Here is a 14,074-nt window from a genome sequence, read left to right as displayed (position 1 = left end):
TCGACCATAATCCTCTACGAAATTATTTTGGACACATACAGCTACGATTCTCAGTCATCTTTTAATTTTAAAAAGATTAACTTCAATATGCTAGGCTTTCTGAAGGATGCCATCTCTATGTCTTTATACTGCCTTTGTTCTTCCACTTTAATGGCTTCTGTTTCAGTACCTTGCCCAAAGAGGAATTCTCTGTGGAACGGCTGGACAGGACAGCCACCTTTTCTTAGCCTCCACAAGAAGGTGTTCCTGAGCAACGCCCCCTGCAAATATATATATATATATATATATATATATATATATATATATATATATATATTGTGGTGCAACCTTCCCCAGCCTGGCACCCTCCAGACCTTTGAGGCTTCAAGTCCCATGAGTCCAAATGGCTACTGTTTAGGGGTGACGGGACTAGAAAGAAGAGGCAGTGGAAGATGAATGACCTACACATACATATTATTCTTAACAGATAGACGTAATACTTGCCAGAAATGGGGTGGGTGGTTTTGCAATGGAGAGAGAAAGAGGAAATTATCCATTCAGTTCATAATACAAAATATTGTATAAAGTGAGGATGTGCATCAGCCTCCCATTTTAACTCCGGCCCCACTGAGTACTAAAAACAATGGTCTACTTGGGCTGATTTGTAGTCATTTTGCTTCCACTCTGTACAGAGCGTGAGCTCAGGTTTGGAAGTAGGTTGCTTCATGCTTCTCAAAACTGTCCTGGGCAATTCAAAACTTGCTATAACTTTTCTGCTCTCTCTGAGTGAGAACTGGATTCCAGTGGCAGGTGCAAGAGACCCTGGGGAGGAGATAACACCTGACGGATGTCAAAGAAATAGTCCAGAAATTTTTGTGATGGGCTCCTTTATATTTTGATTTTTTAAGGGTACTGCTGATAACCTTTTATAGCATTATTATTTCTGGAAAAGATTGGATAGGATTTGCACAAATCATCAGCCCTCCTGAGGGGATCAAAACTGACAAATTTCAGAATGAGAGTCGTGGGAGGGTCATACAAAAGAGCAACTTGACATTTCAGGAAGATCCAAAAGAGGACATGCTTATTCCTTTGGGTTCCTCATGGACCATTCTTTTGAAAATGACAGGCAGCCTAAGTCATGTCCCTAAGTTTAAAAAAAAACTGCAAAGTTTCAGAAGGATAAGTGCAGAAGTGTATATTCAAAGAGAGCTCTCCAGAGTTTTATTTTGACATTTTGTTTTGGAAGGCTGTCTCCAATACAAGGGAACAAGAAGGATGCAAGACATGGCGATCCAGGTGGCACCAAGAAGAGCAGCTGCTGTTGATGGTTCTGGCTAAGTCTGTTTGCACACTGTGCCAATGAGGGCAATGTGTCATCCCTTGACCACGGACTTAGCTGGCATTGGAAGGCATCTGTCTCAATGTGATCTGTGATGATGGGCAGCAGCTCTCCAGACGTTCCATCTGAGGTCCTCCTCATCCGTATCCAGAGATGCTCAGACCATCCACACACAATGCCCATTAGGGATGGGATGCACCCTGTTGGAATCTGTCCCTCCAAGCATTTGTGGCTTCCTCTTGTGCTTGGCCAGGCCTCCAGGGAGCTGAGCCGAGAGGAAGTCCACGGACTCTTACTGAGCCCCAGCTGCACAAATGGTAACCTTCTTCTTCATCAGCAACAGCAGCCCAAACGGTGGCTCCAGCTGGGGCAGAGGGGAAGTGTTGCTTTCCTGGAAAGTTCCTCGCAACCAAGTGCCCCATGACCAGCCTTCTCCTGCGCAAGGAGTGGCCACCATTTGAGCAGCTGCTCTGGTGCGTGAGTAGCACTGGCTGTGCAGTATGTAGGGCTCAATTCCTAGCAAGCAGCCCACGGACAGTGGGTGCACTCACCAGAAACACCGACCCTGGGCCTCCACAAAGTCCCAGGGGCTGAGCCCAGGGAATCCAGTGGATTTGTATGGAATCATAGCAGCATGCAAGCAGAGAAGCACAGCGAGTCAGAGGGGGCCTTCTGGGCCTTTCGGTCTGACCCCCGGCTCCAGCTGGTTCTGCTCATGACTGCCCACCATGTGCATGTCCAGCCTAAACTGGCGCCTGAAGGATGACAGGTTTGGCACCAGGCAGGCCAAGGTGGGGAGATCGTTCCTTAGATGGGGGCCACCACAGAGAAAGCCCTGCCTTCTTGCTACCCTCCAAGCCTTCCTCGGAGTTGGCACTTGCAGGAAGGCCCCAGAGGTTGAGTGTAGTATCCAAGCAGATGACGGATGGAAGACTCTGACAGGTATATAGATGGTTTTGCATTTAGTAGCAAAGATTAGTACAGCTTTTTGTCTCTTGCTGGGGTGCAGACAGATGAGTTTTACTGTACATGAGAAGGTTAGAAGTGCCAGGAAGAACGAAACTGAAGAATAGGATTGATTAATGTGACATATTTGAGTTTTCTTTCTACTGCTGTCTCAACAGCCAGTCAGCGATCAGCTTTAACACACAGTAAATTAAATTTAAATTACACAGTCTTGATGAGAAAATTGCTCAGTTCATCTAGCCCCTGAAATGAAATTTTGTAAGTTTTTTTCCCACATGAACGCCATCCTAATTTTTCATACCCTGTTGGTTTCTGCTAGAAATTCTATCAGTTAAGCTTCTTTTTTTCCTTTTAAAATCCAGGTATTCGCTTTCAGCAAATTTATCTTACAGCTCAGGAATGTAATTTGTCCAGATGCAAACAGGAACATCGCACCAAAAGATGCAAGCAGCTACTTTCACTTCCAGTATTTAAGTTTGGGACTTCACACAATCAAAAAACTCCACCAGTAAACCAAAGGAAGGGGCATGCACAAAATCGCACACGTTTGAAATGTGACCAAATGTGCATTCAGTATTTATAGCAGCATCAAATCGTAAAATGAGTGTTGCGTGCAGGCTTGCTGTTAAAGTGCTCCAAACTTGGACTTGGGAATTGGAGATTCGAGCAGCTTCCTCTTGCAGCTGGTTGAAAGGGACTACATTAGCTGAGCGGGGCAAAGGGGTGGGGAGGAGAAGAGATGCGGCAGCTGGGCTATGAGCTCTTCTGAGGCCTCTCCAGGCTCCTTCACTTTCCCTTCAAAAGGCCATTGCTAGATGACCAAAAATGTCTTGCAGAACTGGAGAAGCAGACAGCTGCCTCCATTGTTCCCCCCACTTATGTGGGCATCCACATAAAATCCAGAGAAATGTGTTGTGTAGGGCCAGTGTGTTGTCTTGGTCACGGCACAGGACTAGGATCTGAGGGAGCAGTGGGGTCTGTGGAACCGGGACCCAGGGAAACCCCGGTTCTAGTTCCCAGACAGCTGGAAAGTTCACTGGCTAAATATGGTCTATCAGCATGACCTACCTTACAGGGTTGTTTGGAGGAAAAAAGGGAGAGTGGGAGAATCAGGCAAGCTACCCTGGGTTCCTTGCAAGAAAAGAGAGAAAGATAGAAATGTAGGAGTAGATAAAATTAGAATCCCTGAGCAGTCAGTCGTGCTAGGATTAGAAATGATGGAAGAGAAAACTTATGTATGCATTGCTGCCTTGGACTCCGCCGAGGATTAGAAAGAATACTTCCATATCCATGATAACTTAATAATGCACCATCCTTTAGAGGCAGAGCTGTGAATGTCATGCGCTCCTCCATCGTACAAGTTCAGCAGCAAGAGGGTAAATCAATTTAAATGAAATAGCAACTACTTCACGAAAGAGGCGCTCTGATTTTCTGCTGTGGTGTTGAAACAAAGCTTAGCGGGGATCAGCATGAAGTTTGTCTCAGTTCAGTTTTGAGAAGGAGTTCTTTAAACATCACAAATTGCTTCACATAAGAGATGGGAAGAAACTGAGTAAAACTCACAATATTCAAATGTGGGAGGAACCAAAACTGGCTGTGTTGCCTCCCTGGGCTCATGGATGCTGAATACTTTGCTTGTAAAAGCCTGGAACTGAATTCCTGCTTATTCAGCCATGTTGCTTATGAACAGAGGGTGCCACCTCCTTTTTTTCTGCTTAGCCTGCTCATCTTTAGCATCTGCATGTCAGGCAGGTTCCAAATGTGAGGAACAGCTGGATTTATTGCATTTGGTTGGTGCAGATGGGTAAGAAATTCCTTTCATTTTGGTTTTGGTCAGACCGTGTCAGAATCTGCAACTTTCTTTGTATTGGGGATGGGAAATACCTGAATTTAAAAAACAAACAAACAAATGGGAAAGCTAAACTGACAAATTCAGGCATTCCCAGAGTTTGCTCAGTGAGTCTGCATGTACCAGAACCATGGATAGATGCAAGGATGCAAGATTCGTGGTCAGGGAGATGCTTGGAAAGGTTTAGATAACGTTCTTCAATACATTTTCCAACACATATTGGCAGGCACCAGACTGAGCATGACACCCAGTTGCCATGTCCCCTGCCTTCTGCATCTCCATCAGAGGGTTCTCCACATGCGCAAATTGGGCCAAGATCCCACCATTGTGGATATTTTGCCCATGTGTGTAGACATGCACCGGTTGCCCCCAATGTGTCTGATAAATGGTACATGGTCCCAGAGCAGTTCATTCATGAAAGGCAGGGGCATTCGTTGATTTATTGCTTGTGTGGTTCTCCACTAAAAAAGCGCACAAGTCTACCCAGGTGGCCGCTTCTAATGCATTCAGAGAATGCCTGTGTAGCACTGAGAACTTGCAGAGGCCATGATGGATTAGTTCAAAGGTGCATTTCATCCAGCATTCTGCTCACACCATGGCTATCCAGCTGCCTGCAAGGATCCCATATGCAGAAAGTGAATGCAGGAGAACCAACCTATCGCCATGGGACAGCAATGCAGAAACATTCTTTGATGATGTAACCACCATTGTTTTTCCAACAAAGTTAGCATTGGAAAGCATCTTCACATGCATTAGACTGTTTTTCTGTGGTAGGCCAGTGTCTACATCCAATGATTTCACTAACAGAAATGTATTTATGTCTGTAATATAGCTGTAGTTAAAAATATGCTATATGGGCTGCTGCAGAACTTCGAGAATGTATTTCTCTGATTCAGTGGACTCTCCTTTCATGTGTCCTAATGCTGTGACTTAAGGTTAATGCTTGAACTACTCATGTAGGAGAAATGTCCAGATTCTGTGCTTCCACCCTTCACTGTGTTTGATCTGTAGAAATTCAGAGACTTCTCACTGAGAACTTTCCTGAGAACCATTTCCTAAAAAGCAAGACAGACATCCACCTCTGCTGTTAGAAATAGCCTTGGCTATTCGAACATCAGCAACCCTTTTTATCTTGTTAATGTTGGAAGCTTGCACAGATTACAAGGCTATTCCACAGTGACAGGTCAACCAACCCAGGTTTGAGACCAAAAGTACCCTGCACAATGCGAGACTATGTCCTTTGCATCTGGACTTCCCAGATTCACTTGCTGGCCCCTGCAGGGAAAAGATTACACAGTGACTGATGGGAAAGACCCTGCTAACAGTCAGCTTAGACATTAGGAAGCTAAATAGATAAATAGCCTGGACTAATATTAGGAAGCAGTGTCCAGTCCAGGGCTTTGGCTGCAGGCACTGAGCTATGGATGCCTCCTTCTCCAGGGAATTTCCAAACTATTCCACTTGATTTTCCACTTTCATTTAAAAAAAATAGTATTGACTGTACAATTTCCGAGGAGAAACATAATGGAATATTTAGCCCAATTGTTCAATAAAAAGTGATTCTGACCATGTAGTGCAAGGCACTTAGGCAACTGACAAACATTCACTGTAAGTGCTATAAAATTTAAATCCATTAATTATATTATTATTATTTATTAGGCTACCTTTGTTTTGCTGTTCTTGCTTTTCTGCAATGATTCACTGATGGCTCTCTTCATTAAAATTTTTGGGGTTTATATTTCTACAAACAAGAGGCAAGCTTGGTCTTTGTGTGTGTGTACTCATTGTAGGATGCACACGTCTCCATGTCCATGTTTTGTCTGATTCTTTCCCTATAGTTTTCCTTCTGTATAATTCTTGGGTCCACACCTACATTCAGAAGGTGTGGCATTTACCTATATTAATACACAAAGGAAAAAAGCACCAGTAAAAGGCAAATCAGACTAACACACCTGTCTCTGACCCTGTCTTTTTTTTAACTCTCAGAGAAAAATGAACAGAGGATAATGCTAAGGTGAATTTGACCAGTCGCCCAAGAGGTATCTTAATCCAAGCATGCATTGCTATGATTATATCTCTCTGTATGTCATCCCATTACACCATGGTGGCAAAGAGAGGGATTCTTCTTTGCCTTTTAAATCCTCCTTTAATGAAAACTCTCAGAGCAGCTGCCCCGCAAATCATGGACGTTTATCATGGGCGCTCCTAATAGCAACCAGAATTCATTTACACCAAGCAGATCTTTCCTCCATCTTTCACCTTCTAATTAAAAGGAGAGGAAATTAAAGCACAGGAAAAATGCTGCTGTCAGCTTCAGTCATCGCATGAAGTTCACTGGTGCTCATTTTGTTTTTTCTTTGCAGCTGGAAAGGTAGACGGAGGTTGGATGCTTTCTTGGCTTCCTTTTAATGCCACGCATGAAGCGAATTGACTTATATGCCACCTTGTATTTAGATCTTTCCCCAGCTGGTTTTGGATTATCTGTACCTTGACTGATAGCTCTCCAACGTCTCAGCAGGATTATGTGCTTGTCTGTCTGTCTGTCTGTCTAATGCATTCAATAATGTATATTTTCTGGGTAGACTGTGAAAGCATAGAACAAATACAAAGCAGACTTACAGAAGGATGGACATTTTTTCCTACATTCTTATTTTTTCTAAATCTCAAGTTCTTTCCACCCTTTTTAGGAAGAAATGTAACTTTTTAATACAAAAAAAAAAAAAAATCCAAGCAAATTCTTTCCCATCTGCAGCATCCCAAAGCATTGGGAACTGCTACACCAAACACAAAAGGAGCCATGTTTTGCCTCTCTGTCATAAAGCTGCTGAAGACGATACTGCTGGAGCCTAGCATCATGCCATGGCGCTGAGCACCAGGGGCTTCCCAACTGAATTTGAAGCACGGGATGTAGTGATGGCCACCAGCTTGGATGGCTTGGAAAGGGGATGAGACAAATCTGTAGGCGATAAGGTTGTCAGTGCCTGCTATTCATGATGTTACCGCCAGAGGCAGTTGTTCAAGAGCACTGGAAGAAGAGTGCTACTGCACCCACGTCCCCCTTCTAGGTAGGGATGTATGAGGAATCTGTTTTGGAGCTGAAAAAATGCCAGATTCCTGGGACTCAGCTCCCCAGGCTCTGGCCCGCTTTCGTAGGGTCATGAGCCCAACTTCCCAGTGTGAGGGCTGGTCCCAGCATTCTGCCCTACCTTGCTGCCACGTATTGAGCAAATAGCCACCTGTTCAGCAGCCTCATCATTAGGCTGTGGGGTGGCTATTTGCTCAGTGGTCCCAGAGTCATGCTGCAGAGGGGCCGTTAGGTTACTGGGTCCCAAGTGTAAGTCCCCTTGTTCCAATGTCTGATTCTCATTGTGCACATTTGACTCTTTCTTGCGAGTCGACGTCTCTGTCGAGCCGTCAGGAACGACCCAAATGTCCGTAAGTGCTTACGGAAAGCAATCCGAATCAAAATTCTCACCCGTCTTCACTAGCCAAGTTCACGCAGCTGTTAAAACTGACATGTCTCTCAAGCAATAGGACTGGCAACCCCACATGAGCACCATAAACATGGCTGAATGCACTGGGATTCATAGACTCCCTCCTTTGTATTCCCCCACCCCATTTCTCCCACACGTGATTTTTATTATTATTTTTAAATCTCGGGTACTTTCCACCCTGTTAAATAGATACTCGCAAATCTGAGCATGGTCTTCTAAAAACCAGTGAGTTGGATGAAATTATCCCCCTCCCTGCCGTACACCAGTTGCCTCAGCCCAGCTGCCTGAGTTCCTGGCAGAGGAGAGGCCAGGGTCTGAGGGTGGTTTGTGTGCAAAGCACGCGCTTTCGTGCTGTTCTTTCCTCACTGCATTGGCATCTCTCTACTGTACATCATGGCAGGCGCCTAGTGCTGAATCCCAAAAAGAGAAAGGCCAGGGCTGAAGCCAAGCTAGGAAGCTTCTTTCCCCTCTTCTCCCCCAGGCAGAATAAAGCCTTGTCACTGCACTCCTGGACACAAGTAAAATTCCCTTAGTGAGGGAATCTTATTAAGTGTTGTAGGATTTATTGTCTCAGCAAACATCCATACTGTGTAACTGCAGAACATCTATAACTCAGCGCACTGATGTTCTTTCCTTGTACACTTGCCTAATCTAGCCTCACCTTATTTCCCCAACAATGTAATTTGGATTGTAAGCACCATGGGGCAGGGACCTGTTTTATTTAAATCATTACTTTATAATGAACTATGTGCATTGGTTGTGTGATGTGCATATTTAGAAACAGTAATATAGTTTTAGAAAGTTGTTGAGGAAATCTGTAATTACTTTCTGGGGAAGGTGGTGCACACTGGACATGCTCAGTATTAAGAGATACACAGAAGTTTGTTCCTGTTTTCAAAATATCTGAATTTGCCCTGTTAGCAACCCCTGTTAGCAACTGTGAATGGAAGCACTTTTTGTTTTGCTTTGTTTTTTTGGGAAAATGTTTGCACATTCCCAACCTTTTGATCATCTTTGAAAAATATTTTTCTCTGTGTGTCTCTCTCTCTGTGTGGCTATAGATATGTATTGCATTTAAATGCACTTTGAAATGCACATTTTTCAACATAAATATGCATCTTGATGCGCTAGTCAATGCGGAAAGTTCGCCTTTTGGAGAAAATGTGTCTAAAGACATGTGCCTTTCCCACTCAAGCAAAATGAGAAACATTTTGCAAACTAAAATGGGGGCAAGCCAAACTGTGCTTCTAGGTAAAATTCAGAGAATCTGAGCGTGCTCAGCCATCCTAGATTCTCTCATCTCTGGTTTTATTGCACATACTTCCCAGCTGAACCCTAGCTGTGAAAACAAGCTAGGTCTGATCACCCCTTCAGTAGGTTCACACAAATGCATCGACTTTTCTGTTCCTGTATTCGGGCCAAAATCCAAATTCCCATGCTGGAGGCTTTCAAGAATGCTGTGGGGCTTCTGCAGCCTCCCCTTCCGGTTGCAAGGCCTCGTATAACATGAGGATTTGCTGGTTGGAGCAGGAGTCCTGCGGAATGGAATCCTCCACAGGGCTAAAGAAGCTGCCATCCAAAAATGCCCTGGTCCATATGCCAGCATTCTTGGATGCTTGCGCAGAAAAGGTGAGGCCCCACCCAAAGAGAGTGTGCGTTGCCCCAGTGAGAACTGAAGAGCGCACTGGGAAAACGGCACCACTGAGGCAGAAAGGCATATGTTGCCCTAGTGGCAGATGGGTGGCGGGAAGAAGGAGCTGGGGAGAAGGGTGTTTGCCCACAGGCTGCCCTGCGCTCCCCATGCACCCCTGCTCCCTTCGGTGTGGCGGAGGACACTGTGCCACTGTCGGTGCCGAAGAAAGGCTGCGCGGTCAGCCCAGGTCTCTTGTGCAATGGGATGGAGCGCCATCTTGGTCCTTGTCTCAAGAAGCAAGATGGTGCGCCATCCCAATAGGACAACCCTGTGGGAAGGCCACCAATTCCATCCCCTAAAATCTTCCATGACAGGGAACTGGCTGAGAGTACCCAGGATATTGCAAGAAAGAATCAAATAAAAGAAGTTCAGGTGAGATGTGGCTAGTGAATTTCAGGAATTGCCTCCCCACCCCCCCACCCCGAGTCTGTAGATCATGAAAATGGGTGTAACAGAAGAGAAAGAGAAATGTTCATGGACTGATGGGGGCTTTCTAGAGGTAGAAGGATGTATGCAAGAAAGATGGAAAAGGAGATTAAAATTGCAATCCTGTGCACAGTTGCCTGGGAATAAGCCCCATTGCAGTCAGTGCGGCTTACATCTGAGTAGGCCTACATAAGATTTACTGTAAGGGTACAATTCTAGGCATTTTCAGACGGAAAAGGGGGTTTGCAGTTCTCAGGATTCCCTTCCAGCTGAAGTTTGCACGCTGAGCAAGTGCGACGGCATCGAGGAGAGGAAACAAATTAAGCAAAGAGAGAGAGAAGCTGTAGCTGCAGCCGCGGAGGAAGGGAGCAGCAGCAGTTGTCCCTCTGGACCTCTGACATAATCCTTGCTTAACTTGAGTAAAAAAAGATTCTTACCTCACCATTGTAAAAACACACAGGTTGTTATGAGTGTCTCGATATCACGGCAAACCCGGGCAAGAACAGTGGTGAGCAGAGAGCTGGACCAGATCGACTAATTCCAATGGACTCTCCCTTTTCTTTGCAGACCACAGATGATATCCTGGTGGCCTCAGCTGAATGTCCCAGCGATGATGAGGACATCGATCCCTGTGAGCCGAGCTCAGGTGGGTTAGGTTAGTCAACTTTTCTATTACTTTCTTTTTGTTTTGATTCTTTGCATGCAGCAGTGACAAGGCGAGGCACTTTCTGCCTTCATCCTGGCACTGGAGAAAAGATGAGCCTCATTCTCGTGGCAGCTCTGATGGGCCCCATGCCAGCCCTATAGGAGGGTAGGAAAACTCATACAAACCCTCAAGTTTACAAGTCAGAAAGACTGAAAGCTTCATTTCTCTGTCTTCTTTTTTCACAGCTCCATGGAGTCCATTAGGACTGGAAAACTAGGGACTGTGTGGGGAGGCCCTAGGGTGATTTTGTGGCAGCAATCCTATGGCCTCCTGGATAGCATCTAGGGGCACATAGGATTCTTTAGATTTTCAGATCTGAGGTCAGAGAGAGAGACCTGGGGAGTCATGTCCAGAACCCCTCTCCACCTCAAAACTGGTACTGCAAGAACTGCACCAGCAGCTTCTCTGAGGGCATAAAAGTAGCCTTCAAGAAGGGGAGAGAGGGCATTCTCAGGCATGGGGAAGAGTGTGGGATGATCAGGACACAGCATGTACTGGCAGCTCCTCAGCTTCTCTCCCTCCCAGCCCAAGGCTCCACAGCCAGAGGGCCAGAATTAGCCCAACTCTGTGCTATAACACTGGCACACAGTTGTACCCGAGGTGCAGTGAGCCAGAGGCTGGGGTGCAGGGAGTCAAGCTCCTCCCCCTCTGCACAGGAGGCCTGGGACCCTTTGAGCTGAGTTCAGAGACTTGTGGGCATGCCCCCTGAGCTGGGACAGTGTGTTTTTCACTGGGAGCTAGAAGTTTTGTTGTGATTCCCAGGGTCACTCACTAAAATGGGCTGGGCAGCAGGGGTAGGCGCTAAGAGTGAGCTCCACTGCTTTAAAAAGGGGTCTTAGAACAAGCCATCGATATGTGCATACTTCTTGCTCTGTGCACTTGGTTTATTAAGAGCCAGGTGGGTGAGTTACCTTTTTATATAAACAGCTGAACTTTGTGGAACAGGAAATCTTTTGGGCCTCTGTCAGAATTGATTGGGCCTTCCAATCCTTGAACCATGGTAGGCGAAAATCAGTTTGTCGGGAATGATTTTGCTGATGAAATTATTAAAGCACATATGGCTACTTCATAAAGCTTCAATAATTATTCCATTTTAGATAGTAGCAATTGTAGATTTCTTTCTATGTATATACTTTTTGGAACATCTCTTGTAACTGGTTCATCCCATGTCAGAGGACATCTCGGCACCTCTGTGCAGAACATCTTTGGAACGTATCCCTTCACAAAGCAGCAGCTCCATTTACAACACTGGTGTGATACAATGTGAAGCCGTGGAAAGGCACGGCCTTTAAAAGAGTGGGCTTCTGTGTCTTCAAAGGCAAATGCATGAAAAGGACACTCTTGCTATAATCAGCAGAAGATCCTATGAGGAATCCTGCTGGATCAGATAAAAGACCTATCTAAGCAGCCCCTGCTGGTTTCTCCTGCACTGCCAAGCTGCCAGATTCCCAGTCATTCAGCTAGAAAATGGGGCATATTCCATGTTTCCAGCAGAATATGCTGCTTCCCATGACAGTTCACCAAATTAAATGGTTAAATGGGCTAAGGGAATACAATTCTGCAGGGAACCATCAAGTCTGCTGAAAAACTGGGTGCACAGGGAGTCTGCAGCTCGTTTTCCAGGAGAATCACTGGGAACTGGTCTCCGCAACTACTCCAGGTGACCGAACGGCCACTTCCAGCAGAGGAGAGCAGCTTGTGGTGGGTGCTAGAGGCAATCAGGAGAGAGTGTGGCTCGCGGTCTCCCAAAGTTGTGTACCCCTGCACAGCTTGCTATATTTTGCTGGATGCAGGTGGGGATGGCACCACAAAGTTGTATTCCCATTATTTGGAGGAATGTGAAAGGGAGAGCAGGTCTGTCAGTGAGCATTTTTCATGCTATCTAAATGGGACATCCGGGCTGTGCAGCAATATTCATCTCAGGACTATTCCTGCAAGATGGGAGAAGGTGAGAAGAGGGCAGTGCTGGTGGACCTCCCAGAAATATCACATTGAATGCAGCTGGGAACAGAATGCTGTGCTAGGTGGTCCAGTGGGTGTTCAAGGAGAGGCTGGACATGCACATGGAAGGCATGTCATGAGTGGAGCTGGTTGGAGCTGGGGGTCAGACTAGATGGCCCTGGAGACCCCTTCTGACTCCCTCTGTTTCTGAGTTTCTATGTTCTTCCATATATTCTAACATGTGGGTGTGCAGAGATTCCCATACTTATGGGCTTGGCATCATGTGTTGCACTGGGGACCCGGGAGACGCAGGTTCTAATCCCTACTTGGCCATGGAGCTCCTTTGAGGCCACTCACTCTCTGCCTAACCTACCTTGCAGGGTAGTTGTGAGGATTAAGCTGTAGCAGAGAACTCTCTAAGCCACCTTGCAAGAGGAAGAAAGAGGGATCTAAAGACAATGTAACTGTGGTATGCAGCATTGCTTCCTATGTGGGGGATCTAGAATCCATGCATATTTCTAAACATGTAATCATGTTCTTTCCTGCTAAGGTCAGACTGGATGGCTCTTGGGGCCATTTCAGGAATCAAAAGTACCATTTAGGGTTGCCATTCTTCTGGAGAAGTAGACCAGCTTCTACAAAACTTGAAAACTCATCACCCTTCTGCCTTAACACAACTGACATAACCAAAAGTTTCATTTGGTATTTGCTCTGACTTCCTTTTGAGCCAACTGGACCACTGCTTTCATTTTGGAGCTTAGAAACATAGAAACACAGACAGTCAGAAGGGGTCTCCCAGGCCATCTAGTCTGACCCCCAGCTTCAGCCGGCTCTGCTCACAACATGCCATGTCCAGCCTATCTTTGAACAACCACACCAATGGGCCTCAACGACCTCTTGTGGAAGCCCATTCCACACCCTGGGGGTCCTAACTGTCAGGAAGTCCTTTCTGGCATCCACATTGAACCTTGGCTCCCTGAGCTTTGCTCCGTTGGAGCGCGTCCTGCCTTCCTCTGCAGCGGAGAACAGGTCTCTACCCACCTCCATGTGACACCCCCTCAAATACCTGTATGTTGCCAACATGTCCCCTCTGAGTCTCCTCTTCTCCAGGCTGAAAAAGACCCAGTTCCCTCAGTCTCGCCTCATTCGGCATTCCCTGCAAACCGGCCACCAACCTTGTGGCCCTACGCTGCACTGACTCCAACCTGGCTATATCCTTTCTGTAATGAGGGGCCCAAAACTGAACACAATACTCCAGTTGTGGGCACACCAGAGTCGTATAGAGTGATATTAATGCCTCTCTCGATCTAGAAGCCACACTTCTGGCTATGCAACCAAGGGTGGCGCTCGCCCTCTTGACCACCGCATCCCACTGCTGACTCACGTTTAGCCTGCAGTCGACCAGCACCCTGAGGTCCCTTTCACAAGTGCTGCTCTCCAGCCACTTGTCCCCTAACCTGTACTTGCTTGTCACAGGCCACCATCCCGATGATTCCCCACTAATGGTTACCCTCTGCTTTCAGTCAGTCAACCATGCCCTAATCCACCGGACAGTGCTTTGGTGTATCCCAAAACTGCTCAGTTTCTCCACCAGGATATCATGGGGCACTTTGTCAAAGGCCTTGCTGAAATCCAGGTATACCACATCCACTGCATCCCCTCCATCTAGCCATCTCGG

The 14,074-nt window shown here is 46.2% G+C and overlaps 1 protein-coding gene across 1 annotated transcript in view; it reads left to right on the top strand.

Moving 5' to 3' along the window:
* NRXN1 (neurexin 1) overlaps window positions 1-14,074 on the top strand; it is a 1,090,172-nt gene that overhangs the window by 1,054,183 nt on the left and 21,915 nt on the right. Inside the window, 1 exon segment of the mRNA XM_044428877.1 lies at window positions 10,317-10,395. Coding sequence (XP_044284812.1) covers window positions 10,317-10,395 — 79 coding nt within the window.

Source organism: Varanus komodoensis, unplaced genomic scaffold (assembly GCF_004798865.1).
Source record: "Varanus komodoensis strain SLA01 unplaced genomic scaffold, ASM479886v1 scaffold2, whole genome shotgun sequence".
Classification (NCBI taxonomy): Eukaryota; Metazoa; Chordata; class Lepidosauria; order Squamata; family Varanidae; genus Varanus; species Varanus komodoensis.
The sequence above is the reverse complement of the archived record's forward strand: the minus strand, read 5'-3'. Positions and strand labels throughout refer to the sequence as shown.